Source organism: Eutrema salsugineum, unplaced genomic scaffold (genome assembly GCF_000478725.1).
Source record: "Eutrema salsugineum unplaced genomic scaffold, Eutsalg1_0 scaffold_6, whole genome shotgun sequence".
In the NCBI taxonomy this organism is placed as follows: domain Eukaryota; kingdom Viridiplantae; phylum Streptophyta; class Magnoliopsida; order Brassicales; family Brassicaceae; genus Eutrema; species Eutrema salsugineum.
Genome location: NW_006256547.1, coordinates 844,203 through 863,202, shown reverse-complemented (window position 1 = coordinate 863,202; position 19,000 = coordinate 844,203). Strand labels below are relative to the sequence as shown.

The 19,000-nt window shown below is 37.6% G+C and overlaps 4 protein-coding genes and 1 non-coding gene across 7 annotated transcripts; 2 read left to right on the top strand and 3 right to left on the bottom strand.

Moving 5' to 3' along the window:
* Positions 1–240: 240 nt before the first annotated feature.
* Positions 241–2,663, bottom strand: LOC18012865 (cyclin-D4-1). The gene is made up of 6 exons (XM_006393974.2): positions 2,264–2,663; positions 1,884–1,970; positions 1,680–1,778; positions 1,375–1,579; positions 1,101–1,228; positions 241–481 (listed from the first exon to the last, which is right to left on the bottom strand). Exons 1-6 carry the CDS (start codon positions 2,531–2,533, stop codon positions 335–337), a joined length of 936 nt encoding a protein of 311 aa, XP_006394036.1. The 5' UTR covers positions 2,534–2,663; the 3' UTR covers positions 241–334.
* Positions 2,664–4,852: 2,189 nt separating this feature from the next.
* On the bottom strand, positions 4,853–7,212 carry LOC18012968 (14-3-3-like protein GF14 kappa). Of its 2 annotated transcripts, none has more exons than XM_024151171.1 (4): positions 6,617–7,212; positions 6,205–6,327; positions 5,531–5,647; positions 4,853–5,375 (listed from the first exon to the last, which is right to left on the bottom strand). In XM_024151171.1, the coding sequence occupies exons 1-4, from the start codon at positions 7,103–7,105 to the stop codon at positions 5,361–5,363; spliced, it is 744 nt and encodes a 247-aa protein (XP_024006939.1). In that variant the 5' UTR covers positions 7,106–7,212; the 3' UTR covers positions 4,853–5,360. The 2 variants fall into 2 exon arrangements, with proteins under 2 accessions (XP_024006939.1, XP_024006938.1); XM_024151170.1 differs by having other exon boundaries at positions 4,853–5,381; positions 6,617–7,211.
* A 1,281-nt stretch (positions 7,213–8,493) lies between these two features.
* LOC18013258 lies at positions 8,494–14,300 on the top strand. Its single transcript, XM_024151657.1, is given in 21 exon segments — positions 8,494–8,720; positions 9,100–9,146; positions 9,231–9,605; positions 9,684–9,838; positions 9,949–10,145; positions 10,148–10,204; positions 10,290–10,613; positions 10,687–10,774; positions 10,864–10,969; positions 11,070–11,341; positions 11,423–11,543; positions 11,622–11,846; positions 11,930–12,123; positions 12,240–12,407; positions 12,501–12,606; positions 12,695–12,829; positions 12,988–13,140; positions 13,226–13,426; positions 13,516–13,710; positions 13,799–13,870; positions 13,952–14,300. Coding segments are annotated over 20 exon segments (3,333 nt in total). The 5' UTR covers positions 8,494–8,720; positions 9,100–9,110; the 3' UTR covers positions 14,105–14,300.
* Positions 14,301–14,461: 161 nt separating this feature from the next.
* On the bottom strand, positions 14,462–14,543 carry TRNAS-GCU. Its single transcript has one exon. It is a non-coding gene; the product is annotated as a tRNA-Ser (tRNA).
* A 272-nt stretch (positions 14,544–14,815) lies between these two features.
* Positions 14,816–18,625, top strand: LOC18012900 (ubiquitin carboxyl-terminal hydrolase 17). Of its 2 annotated transcripts, none has more exons than XM_024151825.1 (12): positions 14,816–15,313; positions 15,398–15,510; positions 15,594–16,222; positions 16,328–16,413; positions 16,560–16,645; positions 16,734–16,896; positions 16,983–17,097; positions 17,191–17,348; positions 17,431–17,515; positions 17,607–17,763; positions 17,913–17,974; positions 18,048–18,625. In XM_024151825.1, exons 1-12 carry the CDS (start codon positions 15,060–15,062, stop codon positions 18,150–18,152), a joined length of 2,013 nt encoding a protein of 670 aa, XP_024007593.1. In that variant the 5' UTR covers positions 14,816–15,059; the 3' UTR covers positions 18,153–18,625. The 2 variants fall into 2 exon arrangements, with proteins under 2 accessions (XP_024007593.1, XP_006394032.2); XM_006393970.2 differs by having other exon boundaries at positions 17,607–17,825.
* The last annotated feature ends 375 nt before the right edge of the window (positions 18,626–19,000 follow it).

Below are 19,000 nucleotides of genomic sequence, written 5' to 3'. Positions count from 1 at the left end.
TTCACATTCACAACGGAAAGTCAACTCTTAGCGATCCAACTGAACCGATACGGTTTTTTTCCCGCTATATTTATTTGGCGGGAACACAAAAAACATTCTCTGTTTCTTTTTTTTTTGTTCTTTCTTATTTCCTACCAATAAGAAAGTCTTAATATCATCCATCCTATTTATTTGCGTAGTATAAGTATAAACAAAGCTAGAAACAAAATTAATACTGGAATCGAAATACTCGTTTTTAATTTTTTAATTTTTATTTTTGCTATGATTATTTTTCTTTTCCAATCTTCTCCTCAGACATAGGAATAATAGTAAATTAGAAACAAAACAGAGAAATTTAAGAAAGATGTGTATGAGAAGTTGAAGAATCATGAGTCTTAAAGCTGAAACAACAAGCTGATACTTCTAAAACCCCATTGGGTGTTTGTGTACATAAGCCTGAGCCACCACTCTCTATCATTTCCCCAATCTTCTTCACTCTCTCCTGAAACAGAGTTTAAGCAAGTAAGGACCAGCAAAGTTTAAAACTTGACGCTTTGTTTTGTCGCTTGAACACAAAACACAACGATCACATCAGCTTTTTTAGGTCTAGAAAAAGAAGATCTAAATGGAAAGCAGTCTGATTTTGTAAGATAGCAATATCAAATCACAAGCAACCATACCACAGCATGTTTTGTGGGGGGCAAGATTTGGTTATAGACATGACTGGAGTGTGCAGTGAGTGTGCTTATGTGAGTAAGAAAGAAGAGTCACAAGATACACAGCTATAGAATAATAAACTTCAAAGTGGTCTTTGGTCTATACGCTCCACTAGTTTTGGAAGTCAAAGGATTCAGACCCATATACCAGTTTTTACCTGTTCCTTTATTTTGTAACATTTTTTAAAAAAAATATATAATTACACATGTGTATGCAATGCATTAGTTAGTGGCTTAGTGCACACACACACACACATATATATATATATATATATACGTGTCATCTTTATTAAATCTTCTCTACAAATGGCATTTCCTTGAAATTGAACAGCCAATTGCTGCTTTCTATTGTATATTAGAGAAATAGAATTATGAGTTTGAGATTTTTGGTGGAATATCTTTTACCTTTTGAAGAAGCGAGAAAAGAGGAGAGAAGGAAGAGTTGTCAAAGTGTACTGTGTGCGACTCTCCAGAAACAGAAAGTGCCACAGCAGCAGCAACTTCAGAAGGTCTAAACTCCAAAAAGTCAATACCTGCTCACTCACACAACCATCATTATAGTCCAAATTTTTTTTTCACCCAAAATCATAAAAAGCAAAAGTTATAGAAAAGCCCAAAAAAGCACAAAAACAAAAGTGGGTCAAGAAAATAAAACATAAAGAAGAGAGAGCTCTTTCACCTTTGGTTTTGCTGGCTATCACTTGTAGTGATCTGGATATCAGTGCGTTGGATGGTTCTTGATCACATTTACTCATCTTTCTCAGGAAATAACTTATGTATGAGCACGGAGTTATCGCTCTCAATTTCCATTCCAATCTGTTCAACACCAAAAGTTCCATTCTTTGGACTGATTTCGCCTCAAACACAAACTGAGGATTTCCAACCTGTTCCACAATGTGACCAAAACCGTAACTGAGTCAAGAGATTATCCGATTGATAACATCTCGTCAATTTAGCGAGTTTTCTGGGAGAGATCATTAGCACCTGAAGATCTATTAACATCGGGACTTCACTTTCTTCAAGTTTGGCTGCCAAGGATAAACAAGCCACAGCCAGCAACTGCACCGTCCAAGCTTTGTCACTCTACAACAAGAATCATAAATCAGGAAGCTACAAAAAAATGGGACTCTCAGATGATGCAGGGCTGAAAACATTTTCAATCTTTTGGTTGAATCAATGTGAACTTACAGGGAGATCGTGAACCGATAAGAATCGATCAAAGTAATTCACTGATGAGCAAATGCACAATGGTCCAAACTGGTGTGCTTCACTAGCCTGTTGTAATTAGAATAAGAGATAGATCAGAAAGTTTATCTCCTTTCCTCTTTCTCTAGCTTCCAGAGATCTAAAACTCTGAGATTGAAGTGAATCTATTGTCAATTGAGCATCAGATTCACAGATTTAAGGCAAAAGCTGCCTCTTTGTTCTGCATAAGCCTCTAAATTCTGTATGTCCAGATCATTCATCAAAAGGGATGTGATTTTCAGAATTTGAGCACATATAGATGATTTAAACCAATCAACATGCCAATTTAATCAAAAAGGGAAGAAACAAAATAAAAATCAGACCTTCCAAATCCAATTAAGGGCTTCTCTTCTTCTGACATTCAAGTCCAAATCTCCACTTCTGAGTCTCTTGATGTAATCATCTCTGGGTAAACGCTGCTTCTCCTTCTCCATCATCTCTCTGATAATCTCTTCGCTCTCCGATGGAAAACCCATCTGAGGAATCGAAATTTCACGAACAAGAATCGGAATTTTGTCAACAATCATGCCGTTCTCTTCATCACCAACGTTGGTCTCTGTACACAAAAGGCCCAGTTCTAGATTTTCTGCCATTGTAACAGAGTGTTCAAAAAAGTAATATTGTTCCCTTTTGCGATCTAAAAAGAATATGTTGTTAGGAAATTTGGAGAAGGATTGTCATCTAGAGATTGGCAAGTGAAAGAAAGATTGGGTCTTTGATTTTTTTTTCTTTTCCTTTTGCCCTCGTGGAGGAGGTTGTTGTTTTGAGGTTGAGGGTTAAAATTAAAGGGAGGTGCTTTATATTGAGGAAGTTAAGAAATGTGGGTTTTCATGGTAAGTGGGTAATGTGTGGGAAAGAAGATAATTTGGGAAGAGGATCACAGAGTAGAAAATTGAACATTTTAGAAAGTGATTTGACCATCATGGTAACAAATGTTTCCTAGTTGGAAAATTTATGGAAACGTGTTTGAAACTTGATGTAAGAAATAGAGTTTGTTGGTTTTATTCGTTGTATTTTAGTTCTTGGTTGATAAATCAAGTGAAATACCGGTTGGGTGGTTCGGTATTACAGTCGGGAATTTGAGTTTTGGTATTTTATACGCGGTAAAAGTCTAAAGTTTTGTATATTCAAAAGGCTGAAATAGCTAAAGTTGAAAAATGTGATCGCATTATATGCTTTTACATGATATGTATTTCATGTTACTTATTCTTCGTTCTAGTTACAATAAATATAGTTTGACTAACAGTTTAAACAGTATCCAATTCGTTGAAATTTTGAAAACAATTTTTAGCTTTTCATGAATTTAGATATAATGGGATCAATATTTTATGGTATTTTGAAGCATATAAGTGAAAAATTATTTTCCAAAGTATACAAGATTGATATAATGATATGGTTCTATTTTTTATGAAAATGTTCGTCGAATCATCAGATTTGATTTATATGATTCTTTTTGTGTGAAAATATTCGTCGAATCATCAGATTTAGAAATCAAAATCTGATGATTCGACGAATATTTTCACAAAAAGAACTATATCATTACATCAATCTAGTAAACTTTAAAAAATATTTTTATCACTTATGTGTTTTAAAGAAAAACAAAACATAAGAAAAATCTAATCAAACTGAACAAAGATTAAAATGATCCAAACAAACTAATGTATTAACATGCCATAAATACAAAGGATTTTTTTTTAAACTCAGAATCCATGAATAATGATGTTTGAAGCATCTGCTGATTGATCTTTGACCACTGTTTTTGAGTATAAGGTCAATTGTAGATACAACAATTTCAATTAGTACATCATTGCATATGCCTTTGAATATAGTGTATGTATAAGAACTATCTCATATACTAACTTGATATGATCTTTGTTTTTAAAATATAAAAAATGGTCGTCTTTGTGTTTTTACACAGCATGGCCTTTCTTTAATATGGTTTATTTTACCCAAAGATACTGGCTTCGGTTTTACCCAACAATCAACATGTATAGGAATTAACTATACGGTCTTTGGTTTACATATAGTATATTTATTTGTCCCCAAGTGGAGGTCACGTTTTCGAACCCATGGTGGCATCCAAAGATACTACATTATTATATTTTTTGAAGTGATTAGTATAATTTTTTTCTTTTGCTTGAATTTACTTCATATGATTAGCGACCCATAGGTTTCAACTCAACAATTTATTTGTTATTATTAACATACAATTTTAAAATACCACATTTCACGTATTATTTTCTACAATTATCACCAAAATGTTTTTCTTTGGTATTAGTAACAACGTGAAATGAAATCACGTGCGAGCTTATAAACTTGACTACTTTAGTGTTGTTAAAACCCTTTCTAAAAAAAAAAAAAAACTTTAATGTTTTTACAGTCTTTATCTTTTCTGAAAAGATTGGTAAGAAGAAACAAAGGTTTAAGTAAAGAAGAGGTTTTCAAAATTAGGCCAAAAAGACTCCCTCTTTCTGATTTTTTTAGTTTTATCTTATTTTCTTTTATGCATGCAAATGCCAGACAAAAGTGGTCCAAGTACACTTTCGATGTTTTGCTTATCTTTGTGTGTTCGGAGATTCGAACTTTTAGATCCTGCCTCTATAAAATTTTCTTTATTGTGAATAAGTATAATTTTTGTGTTTCATGCACGCCTGTGGTCAACTTGACGAAAACTTTGTCCTAATCACATGGCCTGATGGTTCGATCCGATATTTTAAATTAGCCTCTTTCTAAAGAATTTCTAGCGGGTAAGGGTTGGGCTCGGAGAAGAACGCAAACACTCTATAAAAAAAGGAAGAAAGCTTCGAACCTTTGATTCTTGAAATTACTGTTTAAGAAAATCCGTGTCTAACAAATTTTTTTTATAAACCATTATTACTTAAGAAACCTGAAAAACCGAAAACGAAAGCAATTTCAGTGTACTTGAACCAAGTCAAACCGAAATCTTATTAAATACAATCGAAATCAACTGATTTACAAATGTGTTTATTTCATAAAACCCATATAACCATAGGAATAGAAAACCAAACCGTAAACGAGAATTACCCCACTCCCAAGTGAAATAATGTTTTAAACTAAATCCTAAACGCAGCGTTTCTTCACAGCCTAGAATTCGGCTTTTAGAGACTGGAAGAATTCACAGGCCCAGCTAAGATTTGGGCCTTTTGGGGAACTGAATAATTTGTTTGCAGTATAAAAGAAAAGAAAAGAAAAGAAAAGAAAAGATGAGGATTAAAATATAAATTTTGAAAGAAAAACAGAGTAGGAACAGAGCAGCAGATAACACCAAAGCTGTGCACATAATCTGTCATAAAAAAAACATTTTTTTTTCGACAAGTTTTAGAGCAAAGAGGGTTTTGGGGTTTGAAGTCGACACGGTTGCGGGAACGTTACATAACCGTCTTTTCTTCCATACGACCCTCAGGCCTCATCCATCTGCTCCTGAATAAAGCAGTCAATCATTGAGTTTTTTTTTTTGGGATGTCATTATCCCGCATGGTCTTATAAAAGAGTATCTATGTATGATCACAACACTAAGCGAATTCTAATGATGTGATTGAATATGAACAAGAGTTGATTACTGGACAAACCTGCATATCGGAGGTCCACAGGGTTAGATTGTCTCTTAGCAACTGCATGATGAGAGTACTGTCTTTGTATGACTCCTCTCCCAATGTGTCCAGCTCAGCAATGGCTTCTTCGAATGCCTACACAGGTGATGAATCCAACAAGCACAAGTTAATGATCAGATACCTCTTAGTTCATACGCGATGATGCATGAGATGTCCAAAACCTTAATGATTCAGATCTCTAGCATTACTCAAATTTGGTATCCATAATGTATGAGATGTAATGGTTTCTAATTATGTATGTCGTTCTACTGACAAAAGGAATAATTTGGTTAGTGTGAAGCGTAGGCCAAAAAAGTTATAAAGAAGGGGACTTTTGCAGAATGTCTTTTTCTTTAGAATCTCTGTTATTAAAAGGAGTGGGTCCTTTGAGAAGGAAGAAAGAGTTACTTTTTATGAACAAACTTCTAGTAAAATTGTCAAAATTTATTCAAAATCAACCGAGCACAATGAATGGAAAGATGGGGACACTAGGAACAGTGAACAAGTGGTCAATAAGTCACTCAAAAAATCATCAAGCAAGCAACAGAGAAAATACTCGTCACAACCAAACTAAGACCATGAATCCTATTTGTACCTGACGGATTCTTCGACTTGAAACAAACATGCAGATTAGAGAAACAAAGAAAGAATACCTGCTTGGCCATGCTACAAGCTTTCTCTGAAGAGTTGAGAATCTCGTAGTAAAACACAGAGAAATTGAGGGCCAGACCAAGCCTGATCGGATGTGTAGGAGCTAGATCAGCAACTGCTACGTCCTTCAAAGACATTACATAGAAAGAGAGAACATTCGTGTGAGCATGAATGATCAAAAATACATATTTTTAGAACTTCTCAGACTATGGAAGCAACTGAATGATGCTCTTTAAGACGAAATTGTGAAATTTGACTACTTGTAACGATTTGATGAGTAGAGAAGCTCAATTTGAGGCTCTAATTAGCTACTAGGAAATGGGAAGAACTGATCACGGATTGATTTATTGAAGAAAAATCAGGGTTTTAGCTAAAGAGTAGGAATTAAAAGTAGATCGATTCACAGTAAGAAACCTGAGCAGCCTTGTAGGCGATCATGGTGTCTTCAGCAGCAGTTTTCCTCTCATCTCCAGATTTAAACTCGGCGAGATAGCGATGGTAATCTCCCTTCATCTTGAGGTAGAAGACCTTTGACTCGCTGGCAGTAGCGGAAGGGATGAGATGCGAGTCGAGCAGCCTGAGGATTCCAGAGCAGATCGAAGAGAGCTCTGTCTCAACTTTAGATCTGTAATCCTTGACCAGCGACACGTGCTCCTCGTTTTTCCTCCCTTCTTCCTTCTGCTCTATCGACGACACGATCCTCCACGCGGCGCGGAGAGATCCAATCACGTTCTTGTACGCGACGGAGAGAAGGTTCCTCTCCTCCACGGTTAGCTCACCGGCCGGTGTTGCTCCGGTTACTAGCTGCTCCATGAACTCAACCATCTCTTCGTAACGCTCCGCTTGCTCGGCTAGCTTCGCCATGTACACGTATTGATCTCTGCTCAACGTCGCCGCCGCCATTAGAGAGATCTCGATTTTTCTTCTTTCTTTTTCTGTTTTTTTCACGGGAAAATTTGAAATCGGAGGAAATTTCTGCAAGGAAAAAAAGGGAAATTGAGAAGAAGAAGAAAAGAAGAATAAAAGGGGAAAAATAAAGAAAGTCTCGAGTCACAATGAGCTGTAAAACGATATTCTCTCCACTCGCGCGTGAATCAATAGTCTATAAGTTAAACGACGCCGTTATTTGAAATAAACTTTAGTACGTGATACTCACGTGGAGGATACGAGGCGCGTGGGAAGGTGGCTAGGGTTTGGTCTTTCGATAAGAGCGAGTGAATGGACGATAATAATATTTTAGTGGGTCAGCTTCTAAACCAGTTGACACTGTTCAAAGTCAAAAAATTAAGAAAAATGGGCTTTTAATTGGGTCTGTTATGAGACTCCTGAAGCCCATCAAGGCTATACCTTGCTGGCTAAGCATATGCGTTTTCGGCGTGACCTGGACACAACTAACGCGGTCGGAGAAAAAGACATGTGAAGACAAGAAAAAAAGTTGTCTAATTTCTTTCGCATTGATATTATTCTTTTTTTCTTTCTAAGATTAAAATGCATAGCAGTAAAAAAGAAATTAACTAGTTTGACAAAAAACGAGCAATTAATTAGTTTTCACATTTTCCAATAGATTAAACTTTTAAACGCCGGATCAAATTAATTGTATTCGTTTGTGTGGGTTAATTGTGTTTTCAATAAATGACAATTGATGAAATTTATGCTCCATAAATTTAATACTCCACTAGTCAAATGGAATAATTGAGATCCTGCAAGACATTTGTTAGGCAGGAAAAAAAGAGAGAGTTGGTTCATCAAATGCGACCACATCATTAGAACGAAATGCAAAGAAATCGATTACTATCTTGTTAATAATTGCAAGTTATTTCGATTATCGTAAAAAAAATATACATCATAATTAAGATACTTAAAGTTTCTATGACTCGTAGAAATGTTGACATAAGAAATTACTCGTAAATCGCATTTATTTCTAATTAAATTGCCAAAATCCAAAATTCTCAAACTAAAAAAACATAGTGCTTTGAGCTTCAAAAAAAAAAAGTGCTTCGAGCCTTCGATAGGCACACCGTCACGCGCGCGTAACGTTTCCGTTATGGAAAAGGGCGTGTCGCCACTTGACACGTCAGTTTGACGCCATAGTCTTAAAGTCTCCGTCGCCGTTAATTGACGTCTCCATCCAACGCCGCTCTCTTCTCCGCTCCATCAAATCAACTCACCGTATAAAATGTGTATATATATATTATTTTTCCTCATGGCGCAAGTTTTACTAAACACAGTGATAAAAAGAAAAGAAAAGGGAAGATAAAAAAAGGAATATACGATCTTCTTCTTCATCGATCTTCTTTTTTCTTACATTTTACATTTTTCTTCATATATACTGGAATACGACGACTCAATGACTGTCACTGCCGGAAATTTTCCTTCCGTAGTCGTAATACTTCTCTCAGTTTAGAGGGATATTTTTTCTTTTCTTTTTTTTTACCAGTTTGTTCTACTGGGAATTTCGGTTTCACACTTGTTTTCTCTCACTGAGAAAAACTCGAGGAGTTTTCTTGTTGGGGCAGTGGTAAGCAAATGCATTTACTTAATCCGTTTAGATTAGTAGATCGATTCTTCAATTTCGCGAGTTTCCGTTCACGATTTCGCATCTTTCATGTGAATCTCGTGGAAGTGAAAAAAGCAATTCTCATTCTTTATTTACTTCTTCTTTCTACATTCTCTTCGGTCGTTTCACCAGGATTTTGCTTGTGTAGCCGTCTCTTGGTTTGATTATTATTCGCTTCGTTAGGTTTCAGTTGCTATATGCTAGGGATTTCAGTTGCGCGTTATTCTGAGTATAGAGCTTAGATTTTATAGTTGGATCATGTGAAATGAACTTATCTGCATTTTGGTTTGTTTTTGGTAAAGTTTTGGCTAATAATCGCTGTGGAATTTCTGAATTCTAGGTCAAGGTACAATGTTCAACGAAGCTGGCTTAAGAAGCTTAGGGGAGGTATGTTTTCAATCTGTTTCTCTAACTCAACTTCTGGTGTTTGTTTGATTCACTATAACTATGTTCGTTTTAAGATGTTAATAGGATGTTGGTTCGAGGTGGACGATCGGTAACCGGAAATTGGATGGTAAATCTGTTGCCAATGCGAATTCGGGGAAAGCTGGTCATTGTTTTGGACTCGGGAGTGCTCCTCCGTTTTTCTCAGCCAAAAAACCGGCGAGAGGTAGTAACAATGGTGGCTCAAGTTCAGACATGGACATTGTTTCTAATTCAGATGAAGAGACAGACGAGAGGCACCACTCACCTCAACGATCTCCTCAAGATTATAATACTCATGTTGGCTTGCCTCACTTGTATCAAATGGCTGCTCAAAACGGACATGGGCGTAATGGTGTAAAGGCCTTTGGTTTTGGTGTAGATGACTTATCAGACTCAGCTACAAGCACAGAAGTTTCATATGTATTTTTTTCCCTCTCTTGTCTTCTTTTTCTTTGTTGTGATTACTCCTGTTCTGAGTTTTGGTTATAATATGTACAGGAAGCAGAAGCTTGTGGTGTGAGGAACAATACATCTACGCGTAATGAAGGTGAAACAAGAAGAAATGTTGAGGCTGGAACTTCAGGAAGGACCCAGAACGGGACTAGCACTTCGATGAGTTCATTGGCTCCCCGTTTCCCAACTTTTCACGCAAGGTTGAGTGACATTGCTGACTTTCTATGTTGTTCTCTCGATATATATATATATATATATATTTTTTTTTTTAGAATATTCATTCCCACATTTTTCTTTTGTTGAAATGCAGTGAGCAGGGTCCATGGTCTGCGATGATTGCCTATGAAGCCTGTGTGCGGCTATGTCTTCATTCATGGTCAATGGATAGTGTCAGTGAGGCTTCTTACTTCCTGAACAACGAATGCACCATAATCCGAAATGCATTTAGTTTGGAGAAATTTTTCCTTCAATCTGAGGAAGAGTTACTGGGAAAGGGACCTTCTGAGTTGGTACCGAGACATCGGCTCCAAAAGCAAAGAAAACTATTGGAAAAATTAGACTCCAAGGTATACATTCGTATATCTTTCTCCTCCCATTGCATTTTGACCTTTTTTGCAGCAGCGGTGCTTATGAGAGTATGATTTTGTACAGTTCGTAGAGTTAAAATGGGATTAGAACCACCACCTGGCTGTAACATTGCATCACTAACCAACATTGCATCACTAACGGTCTCCAAGGAAAAGCTCGAAGTTGTTCGTCACCATATTGCGGAACTAAATCTGACTTTATCTTCTGGATGGAAAGCAGCTAAGAAAGTTCATGTCACTCCTCAAGTTCCTCTAAATGGTTCACTTTCGCGTCAAAGTTTGGCTTACCTGCAGGCAGCTGCTCGCTACCTTAAACAGGTCTCAAAGGCCTTTAAAAAAGAAATGGTTACATCACACACTGGACCGCAAACTTATGAAGCAGTACAAGGTATTGCATTCTACTTTGGACATTACCCATTTTCGTATATTGGTCATCGGTATTTGATTCTTTCTGTTTTCAGAAACATTTTCTTGTTCATTGAGATTAAAGAGCTCTGCTGAAGAAGACCAAATTAAGACGCAACCTGGATCTGGCGAGGCTTTTATTTTGTATGTGCTCTTGTTTGCTCTCGTGATCATTGAGGACCTTTCTTTCTAGTTCTTTTGTAGGTGGAGCTTAATTTTCTTTTCTCTTGTAGCTTACCAGATAATCTTGGTGATGATTTGATCATTGAAGTTCGAGATTCGAAGGGGCAACTCCTTGGTCGTGTTGTAGCTCAGCTAGCAGCTATAGTTGATGATCCGGTAATATTCTTCTCTCTATCATAAGCCTTATGTTTTCAGATCGCCGAGTCCACTAGATAGTAAAGCAGAAGATCTAACGTTTTTTCCCTTGCGGATGCAGACCGAGAAGCTGCGGTGGTGGCCAATATATCACGAACCAGAGCATGAACTTATTGGGAGAATCCAGCTTTATCTAAGTTACTCAAGCAGTCTAGATGAAAAAACTAAGTGTGGGTTGGTGGCAGAAACTTCAGCGTATGATATTGTCCTAGAGGTGGCTATGAAAGCAGAACGATTTCAGCGAAGAAATTTAGTGTTTAAGGGCCCATGGCACTGGCTGATTACTCGATTCGCATCCTATTTTGGGATTTCAGATGCGTACACAAGATTAAGGTAAGAATTGAATGACAAAGTAATGGTTTAGTGTCTTAAATTATCTTTGCGGCAATTAAGTAGTGTTGTAAAAATTTGCAGATATCTCTCTTATGTCATGGATGTCGCATCGCCTACCAAGGACTGTCTTGATCTGATACATGAATTTCTATTCCCTATTATAATGAAAAGCAACCACAAGGCTGTATTGAGTCATCAAGAGGTGGGGTAGTGTTGATTGTCAAGTAGCTATTTTCTTATTCAAGTAGGTTACTAAATTTGTCTGGTGTCTTCTTGACAGAATCGGTTACTGGGGGAAATTGACGAACAAATTCAGCAGATTCTTGCTTCAGCATTTGAGAACTATAAATCACTTGATGAACTGTCTTTCTCCGGGATGAAAGATGTTTTTGAGTCTGCTACAGGGACTCCAGCCCCGGCGATAGAATCAGCTGTCAAGCTTTATGGTCTTCTCAACGATGTATTAACCCCTGAGGCACAGCTGAAACTTTGCAGATACTTTCAGGTATCACCCAAGCTCTTTATCTGTTTCTTAACCATATTTTCTTATTCATCTATGTGAACCAATTACCTATGGAAACCATTCAGGCTGCTTCAAAGAAGAGGTCCACGAGGCATTTATTGGAAACAAACGATTTACTTAACAACCGTAGTGAAGGTGTTGCACAAGTTGATCCCATGGCACTTCCAGCTTCTTATCAGAAGATGAAGTCTCTAATCTTGAGCTTTAAGAATGAAATATCCACTGACATAGCGATCCATAACTGCAATGTGCTCCCAAGGTTTGTTTAAAGACTTTCAAGTCAAAGATGTGCAGCATATATGTTAACTTAGATTATATACTGTTTGCCTTCTCAGTATATCTTTCTAATGATTCTCTCTTTCAACTCTCGAACAGCTTTATAGACCTTCCAAATCTATCAGCGGCAATATATAGTGTTGATCTCTGCAATAGGCTCCGGGAATTTCTTCTCGTATGGCCTCCTCCTGGACCATCACCTGCGGTTGTTGACCTTGTTATCACAACTGCTGACTTTCAGAGAGATATCTCTAGCTGGAACATAAAGTAAATTCACTGATGTCTACTTTTTACTCTTATATCTCTTTTTATTCTTTCTGTTACTGATAGACACTTACATATTGTGTTGTCATGTTGCAGTCATATTAAAGGTGGTGTTAACGCCAAAGAGCTTTTCTATTCATATATCACAAGCTGGATTGAAGAGAAAAGACGCGTTTTATATGAACTCTGCAAGCTAGAGACGGTACTAATCGTTTACTGCAGAACGTAGAATATGCTAAAGCTCTTCTTCCAACGAAATTGAATTACATTCTGGGGTTTTTTTTTTCCAGGTAAAAGCATGTGGCGAGATTCCGGGATTGACTTCTCCTTTTGTTGATGAGATGTATGAGAGACTCAATGGGACACTTGATGAATATGATATTATCATTAGGCGTTGGCCAGAATATGCAATATCCTTGGAGAAAGTAAGTGAAACTACAAATACTTATTTTCATTCTTTCGTTTCCACTTACTGTAAACTTCAGAAACGATGGCCTGACAATGCATGAATTAGTATGAGCTTTGAGCTTCATTATCTTCTACTTCTTCTTAACTGTTATTGTTGTTCATGGAAAAAAAAAAGGTTGTAGCAGATGCGGAGAAGGCAATAGTTGAAGCGATGGAGAAACAGTTTGCTGAGATTTTATCTCCGTTAAAGGAAAGTAAGATCTTTGGGCTGAAAATTGTCCAGAAATTCACCAAAGGCACACCTAACCCTTACTCTGCTCCAAAAGAGGTATGTTACTTACTTACTTATGGTAAATTTCAAGTTTTCTTGGATGTAAAAGGAGAAGATATTGACACAACTTTGGTGAAAACAGCTTGGAGTTCTTCTGAACTCGATGAAAAGAGTGCTTGACATTTTACGGCCGAGTATAGAGAACCGGTTCAAGTCTTGGAATTCTTATATCCCTGACGGAGAAAACAGAGTATTGGGAGAGCGGTTAAGTGAGGTTACAGTATTGTTAAGAGCCAAATTCAGAAGCTATATGCAAGCTCTCGTGGAGAAGCTCGCTGAGAATGTTTGTACTCTAAAAACTTGATTTTTTTTTTTTGTTTTCGGGTTTTCGTTCTCGCCACCTTTTGTTGATGATTTTATTATGTTAAACAGACGAGGATACAAAGTCACATGAAGCTAAAGAGCATCATCCACGACTTAAGGGAAACAACAGCAGAACCGGATGTTAGAAACAGAATGATGGCATTGAAAGATGTGCTAGACAAAACCATCAATCATCTACACGGTGTTTTCTTACCAGATGTATTTGTGTCGGTCTGTAGAGGAATCTGGGACCGAATGGGACAGGTTCGAAACAACAATACATTACGTTTACACCGGCTGTTTTTTTTTGTTTTTTTCTGCATTTGGCTTCACTATTCTTTTCTTCTTCCAGGATGTGCTTCGTCTGTTGGAAGATAGGAAAGATAACGTGACTTGGCACAAAGGCCCGAGAATCGCAGTTTCTGTTAGTTACTCTTTTGAGAAGCGTAAATTAAATATGTTCTCTGTCTGCTTTTCTTATCTTCTTATTATTCGATGATTTCAGGTTTTGGATGAAATCTTTGCAACACAAATGCAAAGTCTGTTAGGGAACGCTCTCAAGGCCGAGCACTTGGAGCCACCGAGATCAATGATGGAACTCAGGTCTATGCTATGTAAAGATTCTACAGACTACCGAGAAGGAGGCTACAACTACTAGTAGTACCAGACACGTGAACCGGTGAAGAATCTGGTTCTTACGGTTTTTTGTTATACCTGCAAAGTCACCTCTGGTTCATTAGTATATGGTGAAATTTTGGCCTACAACTTTGAACCAAGCAATTTATGTAATTAGCAAAAACAAAAACAATTAAACAAATATAGCGGTTACCATTACAGTAGTAACGAAAGTTAGAAAAACTTTTTGCAACGGGCAAAAAAGTTTGATCGTCCTGAAACAAGTAGTGTGTGGAAGGAGGTCGTTGACTTTTAGTCAAAGTCAGCTAAGCAGTTAAAACACGCGCGACGTAACGTCTACTAGTCGTCGGGTCCCACCTGAAAATAAGCAAAAAGTGATCGTCGCCTGAGAGATTCGAACTCTCGCGGGGAAACCCCATGTACTTAGCAGGCACACGCCTTAACCACTCGGCCAAAGCGACTTATTGGTTAAGCTTGCTAAATGTCATTATATAATTTTTTAGAAATTTGAATTAGCCTTTTGAATTCCAAAACGATAAAACCAGAGCGACTCTTATATAGAAAAGGGAGAGAGAGAGAAGGACCAAAAGGAAAAAAAAAGGAAATTCGTAAACGACAAAAAACCGAGTGCACGTTTATTCCCTCCTTGCTCTTTCCTCTTTCACTTTCTCTCTCTACAAAAAAAAAAAACACACTAAAAAGTAGAGACCATTTCTCATTTCTTCCTTCTCTCTTTTCTCTCTCTCTCTAGCTTTGATCTCTCCAGATGCCCAAATCCTTTACTCGCCGTCGCTTCTCCAATCGCCACCATCTTCTCCGCCGTGTTAGATTCCGTTTATCCTCTTACTCGCACCATCATCGCCGGCGTTTACACCCGCCGCCTCCGCCTCAATAATAGGCAATGTTGATCAGCCTCCTACACTTTCTCTCCTCCGGATTGATTCTGATTCTGATTCTCTCCGCCGGGTGAAGAAAAGATGTTTCATTTTCTCTTGATTGGATTTATGATGCTGGTTTTTCTTCTAATTCGCCGGCAATGGAGATCCGCCGCTGTCAAGAGGGAGGAGGTTATTCGGCTTATCGCTTTAGCCACCGAAGAATCTTATCTTCGAGCCAATGTGGAATACGCTTCCTCCTCCTCCTCTTCCTCTGTTTCGGATGCTTATCGATGCGCCGTTTGTCTCTACCCCACCACTACTCGCTGCGTTCAGTGCAAATCCGTCCGTTACTGGTTCGTTTTCTATCAATTGAGTAATATTGTTTCTGTTTCCCCCCGCCAAGAATACATTTTTATATAATTTTGGGGTTTCTCTAGTTCTAGCAAGTGTCAGATTCTTCATTGGCGACGAGGTCACAAGGAGGAATGTCGATCACCTTCTCTTCCTGATTACGATGATGGAGAAAAGGATAAGCCTGTTATATCTGATGGTAATAACACTTTACATTCTTGAGCTTTTAAGTGTTTTTAATTCTAAAAGGTTCACATTTTGATGGCTTGAAACTCTCTGCAGATGCACAAGGGTCAAATATTGGAATGCCATCATCATCATCAACATCATTAGATATACCTTTAGATGACACCAACGACAGGATGGATAATGATGGCTTCGTGTCTGTTGATGTTGCCTGTGATGTCTCTACAAACAGGCCTAGTATTCAAAAGGTACAGGCCAGATCTGAAGCTGAAGATTTCACTTGCTCTTTAAACATTAAGGATAATTTCTATGAGACGAGGCCAATGAGTAGGAAGAAATCACATCATCGCACAGAGAAAGCTGAATCAGCCAGTATCAAAGGCAAGACTGCTCTACTTACTGATGCAAATCAGCTAAAAAATGGCAATCCAAATTCACGCAGGCCAGTTGATTCGGCTGAAATATCAGCTTCCAATCAATCTTTTTCAGTTGAGTATAAAGGAGAAATGAATGCACTTGGACATGGGAAAACTACATCTGAACCATATGGGGCTTATGCCGCAATGTCGTCTTCAACTATTCACTTACCTTCAAAAGCTAATAGTAAGCCCAAAGTGTTACAAGCTTCAAGTAGTGGGTTGAAAACATCGGTGCAAAAGGTTGTTCAGCATTTTAGACCCCCAAAGTCGTCAAAACTTTCTCAACCTTCGCGTTCTATTGATGAGGTTACTAGAAAATATGATTGCAAAGTTCTTTTGTTTTTGGTACCATGATTCTATCTACCGCCATTATTACACACTGATGTTACTGTTTTTTTTTTTTGTGTGCAGACGAGCTTCTCTTATGAGATGTTTGTGAAACTTTATTGTGATAGAGTAGAATTACAGCCATTTGGCCTTGTGAATTTGGGAAATAGGTACCTATCGATCTATCTTTTACTAACCTTGCTGTTTACTCTTAGATTTGGAAGAAAAAGTTGGATCAATTTTTAGACTAAGCGATTTTACTGTAATTCTGTCTTAAGTATAGTTGTGCTCATCATTGATCATATGTCTTTTCTAGTTGTTATGCAAATGCTGTTCTTCAGTGCTTGGCATTCACTCGGCCACTTATGTCTTACCTAATTAGGGGAATACATTCTAAAGCATGTAAGTTTGCACGCCAAAATTATTTTTTACTGCTCTTACTGTGTAAACTATTGTATGTGGAATCTCATCTTGGTAGTTGGGTTTTCAGGTCGAAAGAAGAGTTGGTGTTTTGTTTGTGAGTTTGAATTCTTAATTTTAAAGTCAAGGGTAGGAGGATCTCCTCTATCACCTGTCAAGATCTTATCAAGATTACAAAAGATTGGGAAGCATCTTGGCCCTGGGAAGGAAGAAGATGCCCACGAATTTCTAAGGTGAATCATATATGTGTTATGCTTTTAGTAGCTTTTTAATATTTTTCGCAAAGGTGAATTACATTTTACTTTCATAAGAATGTCAGGTGTGCTGTTGATACAATGCAATCTGTTTTTCTCAAAGAGGCTGGTGCAGCTGGTCCGTTTGCAGAAGAAACTACTTTAGTAGGCTTTACGTTTGGTGGATATCTTCACTCTAAGGTTATATCAATAACATTTTGTATTCCGGTTTTTAGTACCTTGTTTGTTCATTCTGGCAGTCAAGTAATCCCAATTATGGTGAATGATACACAGATTAAATGCATGAAAGGCCTCCACAAATCTGAACGATCGGAGCTGATGATGGATCTAACCGTCGAGATTGGTGGGGATATAGGAAGCCTCGAAGATGCACTTGCTCAATTTACAGCCTACGAAGTCCTAGATGGAGAGAACCGGTACTTCTGTGGCAGGTAGTTGAATTTGCTTTTGAAAACCAAATCTTTTTACTTGAAAAGTACTTTAATTCGTTTGATTTTTTTTTTACAACCACAGGTGTAGATCTTACCAGAAAGCCAAAAAGAAATTGATGATACTGGAAGGACCCAATATTCTTACTGTGGTGTTGAAACGTTTTCAGGTGAGGAGGGTCTTCATCCCCTTTTAAGTTTGATGATGGTGTCTACTATTTGTTGTGTTTTTTTCACAAGAATGATTTCTTCTTCATGCAGTCTGATAACTTTGGGAAGCTGAGTAAACCCATCCATTTTCCTGAGCTTCTCGATATTAGCCCGTACATGAGCAAGCCAAACCACAGGGATCATCATCCCGTGTATAGTCTCTACGCAGTGGTGGTCCATTTAGATGCTATGAGCACTTCATTTTCAGGTCATTATGTTTGCTACATAAAAACCCTTCATGGAGATTGGTTCAAGATTGATGATAGCAATGTAGGTTTCAGTAACATTATTATAATTATACCACAATGATGCTATTTTTTTCTTTTTCTTGATTCTTGATTTCATTCCGAGTCACAGGTTTTCCCGGTTCAATTAGAGACTGTATTACTAGAGGGAGCATACATGCTTCTCTATGCAAGGTGAGTGGACATCATCAGAAACCAAACCCAATCCAATCTTACATATCTGAGAAAAAGTCCTCTTCTTTGACAGAGATTCTCCGAGAGCAGCGGTGCGGAAATCAAAGGAAAGAAGAAATTTGGCTGCAATTCCGTCAAGACACGACCACACCACCAACAAGAAACAGAGAGACAGTAGTAGCAGTTTGTTGCCGCGAGTGGATTCGTCGAGTGGAAGTTTATCATCACTGTTTAGCTCATCGGAGACAACGAGCTCATGCAGCACAAAAGACTCGTCAGGTATCGAGAATTTATCAGATTACCTGTTTGGTGGAGTTGAACAGGTTTGGAACCGGGATCGTCCTGATTCATGAATGGTCGCTAGAAGAATCCACTCTGCCATTTGAACCAGCCAAAGTGCAAGAAAAGTTGTGTACGATGGAATCAGCCAAGACAAGTTCTTCAAGTTCAGATATCAGTGTTTTCCCAATCACATTGAGAGTCTCTTGTCTTTAAACAATCTTCTTGCCGGAGCCTAGGCTACACCAGACCAACCTTTAATTTTTTTTTTTTTTTTCTGCCTTCTCCTAGCTACTTTTATTTATCTATCTATCGATATTATTAGGTGTTTTTTTTTTCTCATATTCAACTTACAGGTTTCCTTCTGTTGATTTAAAGCTTTACAGTTTGGAAAGAAAATAATGTATTTTTTTTTTCTCATATTCAACTTACAGGTTTCCTTCTGTTGATTTAAAGCTTTACAGTTTGGAAAGAAAATAATGTATATCAAGTACTGAACTCCACGGAAGGTGCTGACTTATTCTTTTTAGACACAATACGACCTTTAGCGGCCACAAAATACAGAGTACACACAAATACAGCGAAATCCAAAGTATAAGGCCTCACCAGTAATAAATTATACTTGGCACAAATTTTTTTTTTTTTTTTTTTTGGTGTCATATTCATGTTGACTTGGTATCTTTTAAGACACCTCCTTTCTCAAGCTCTCCAACGAGGTCCCTGAGAGAGGGAACACATGTATACCTA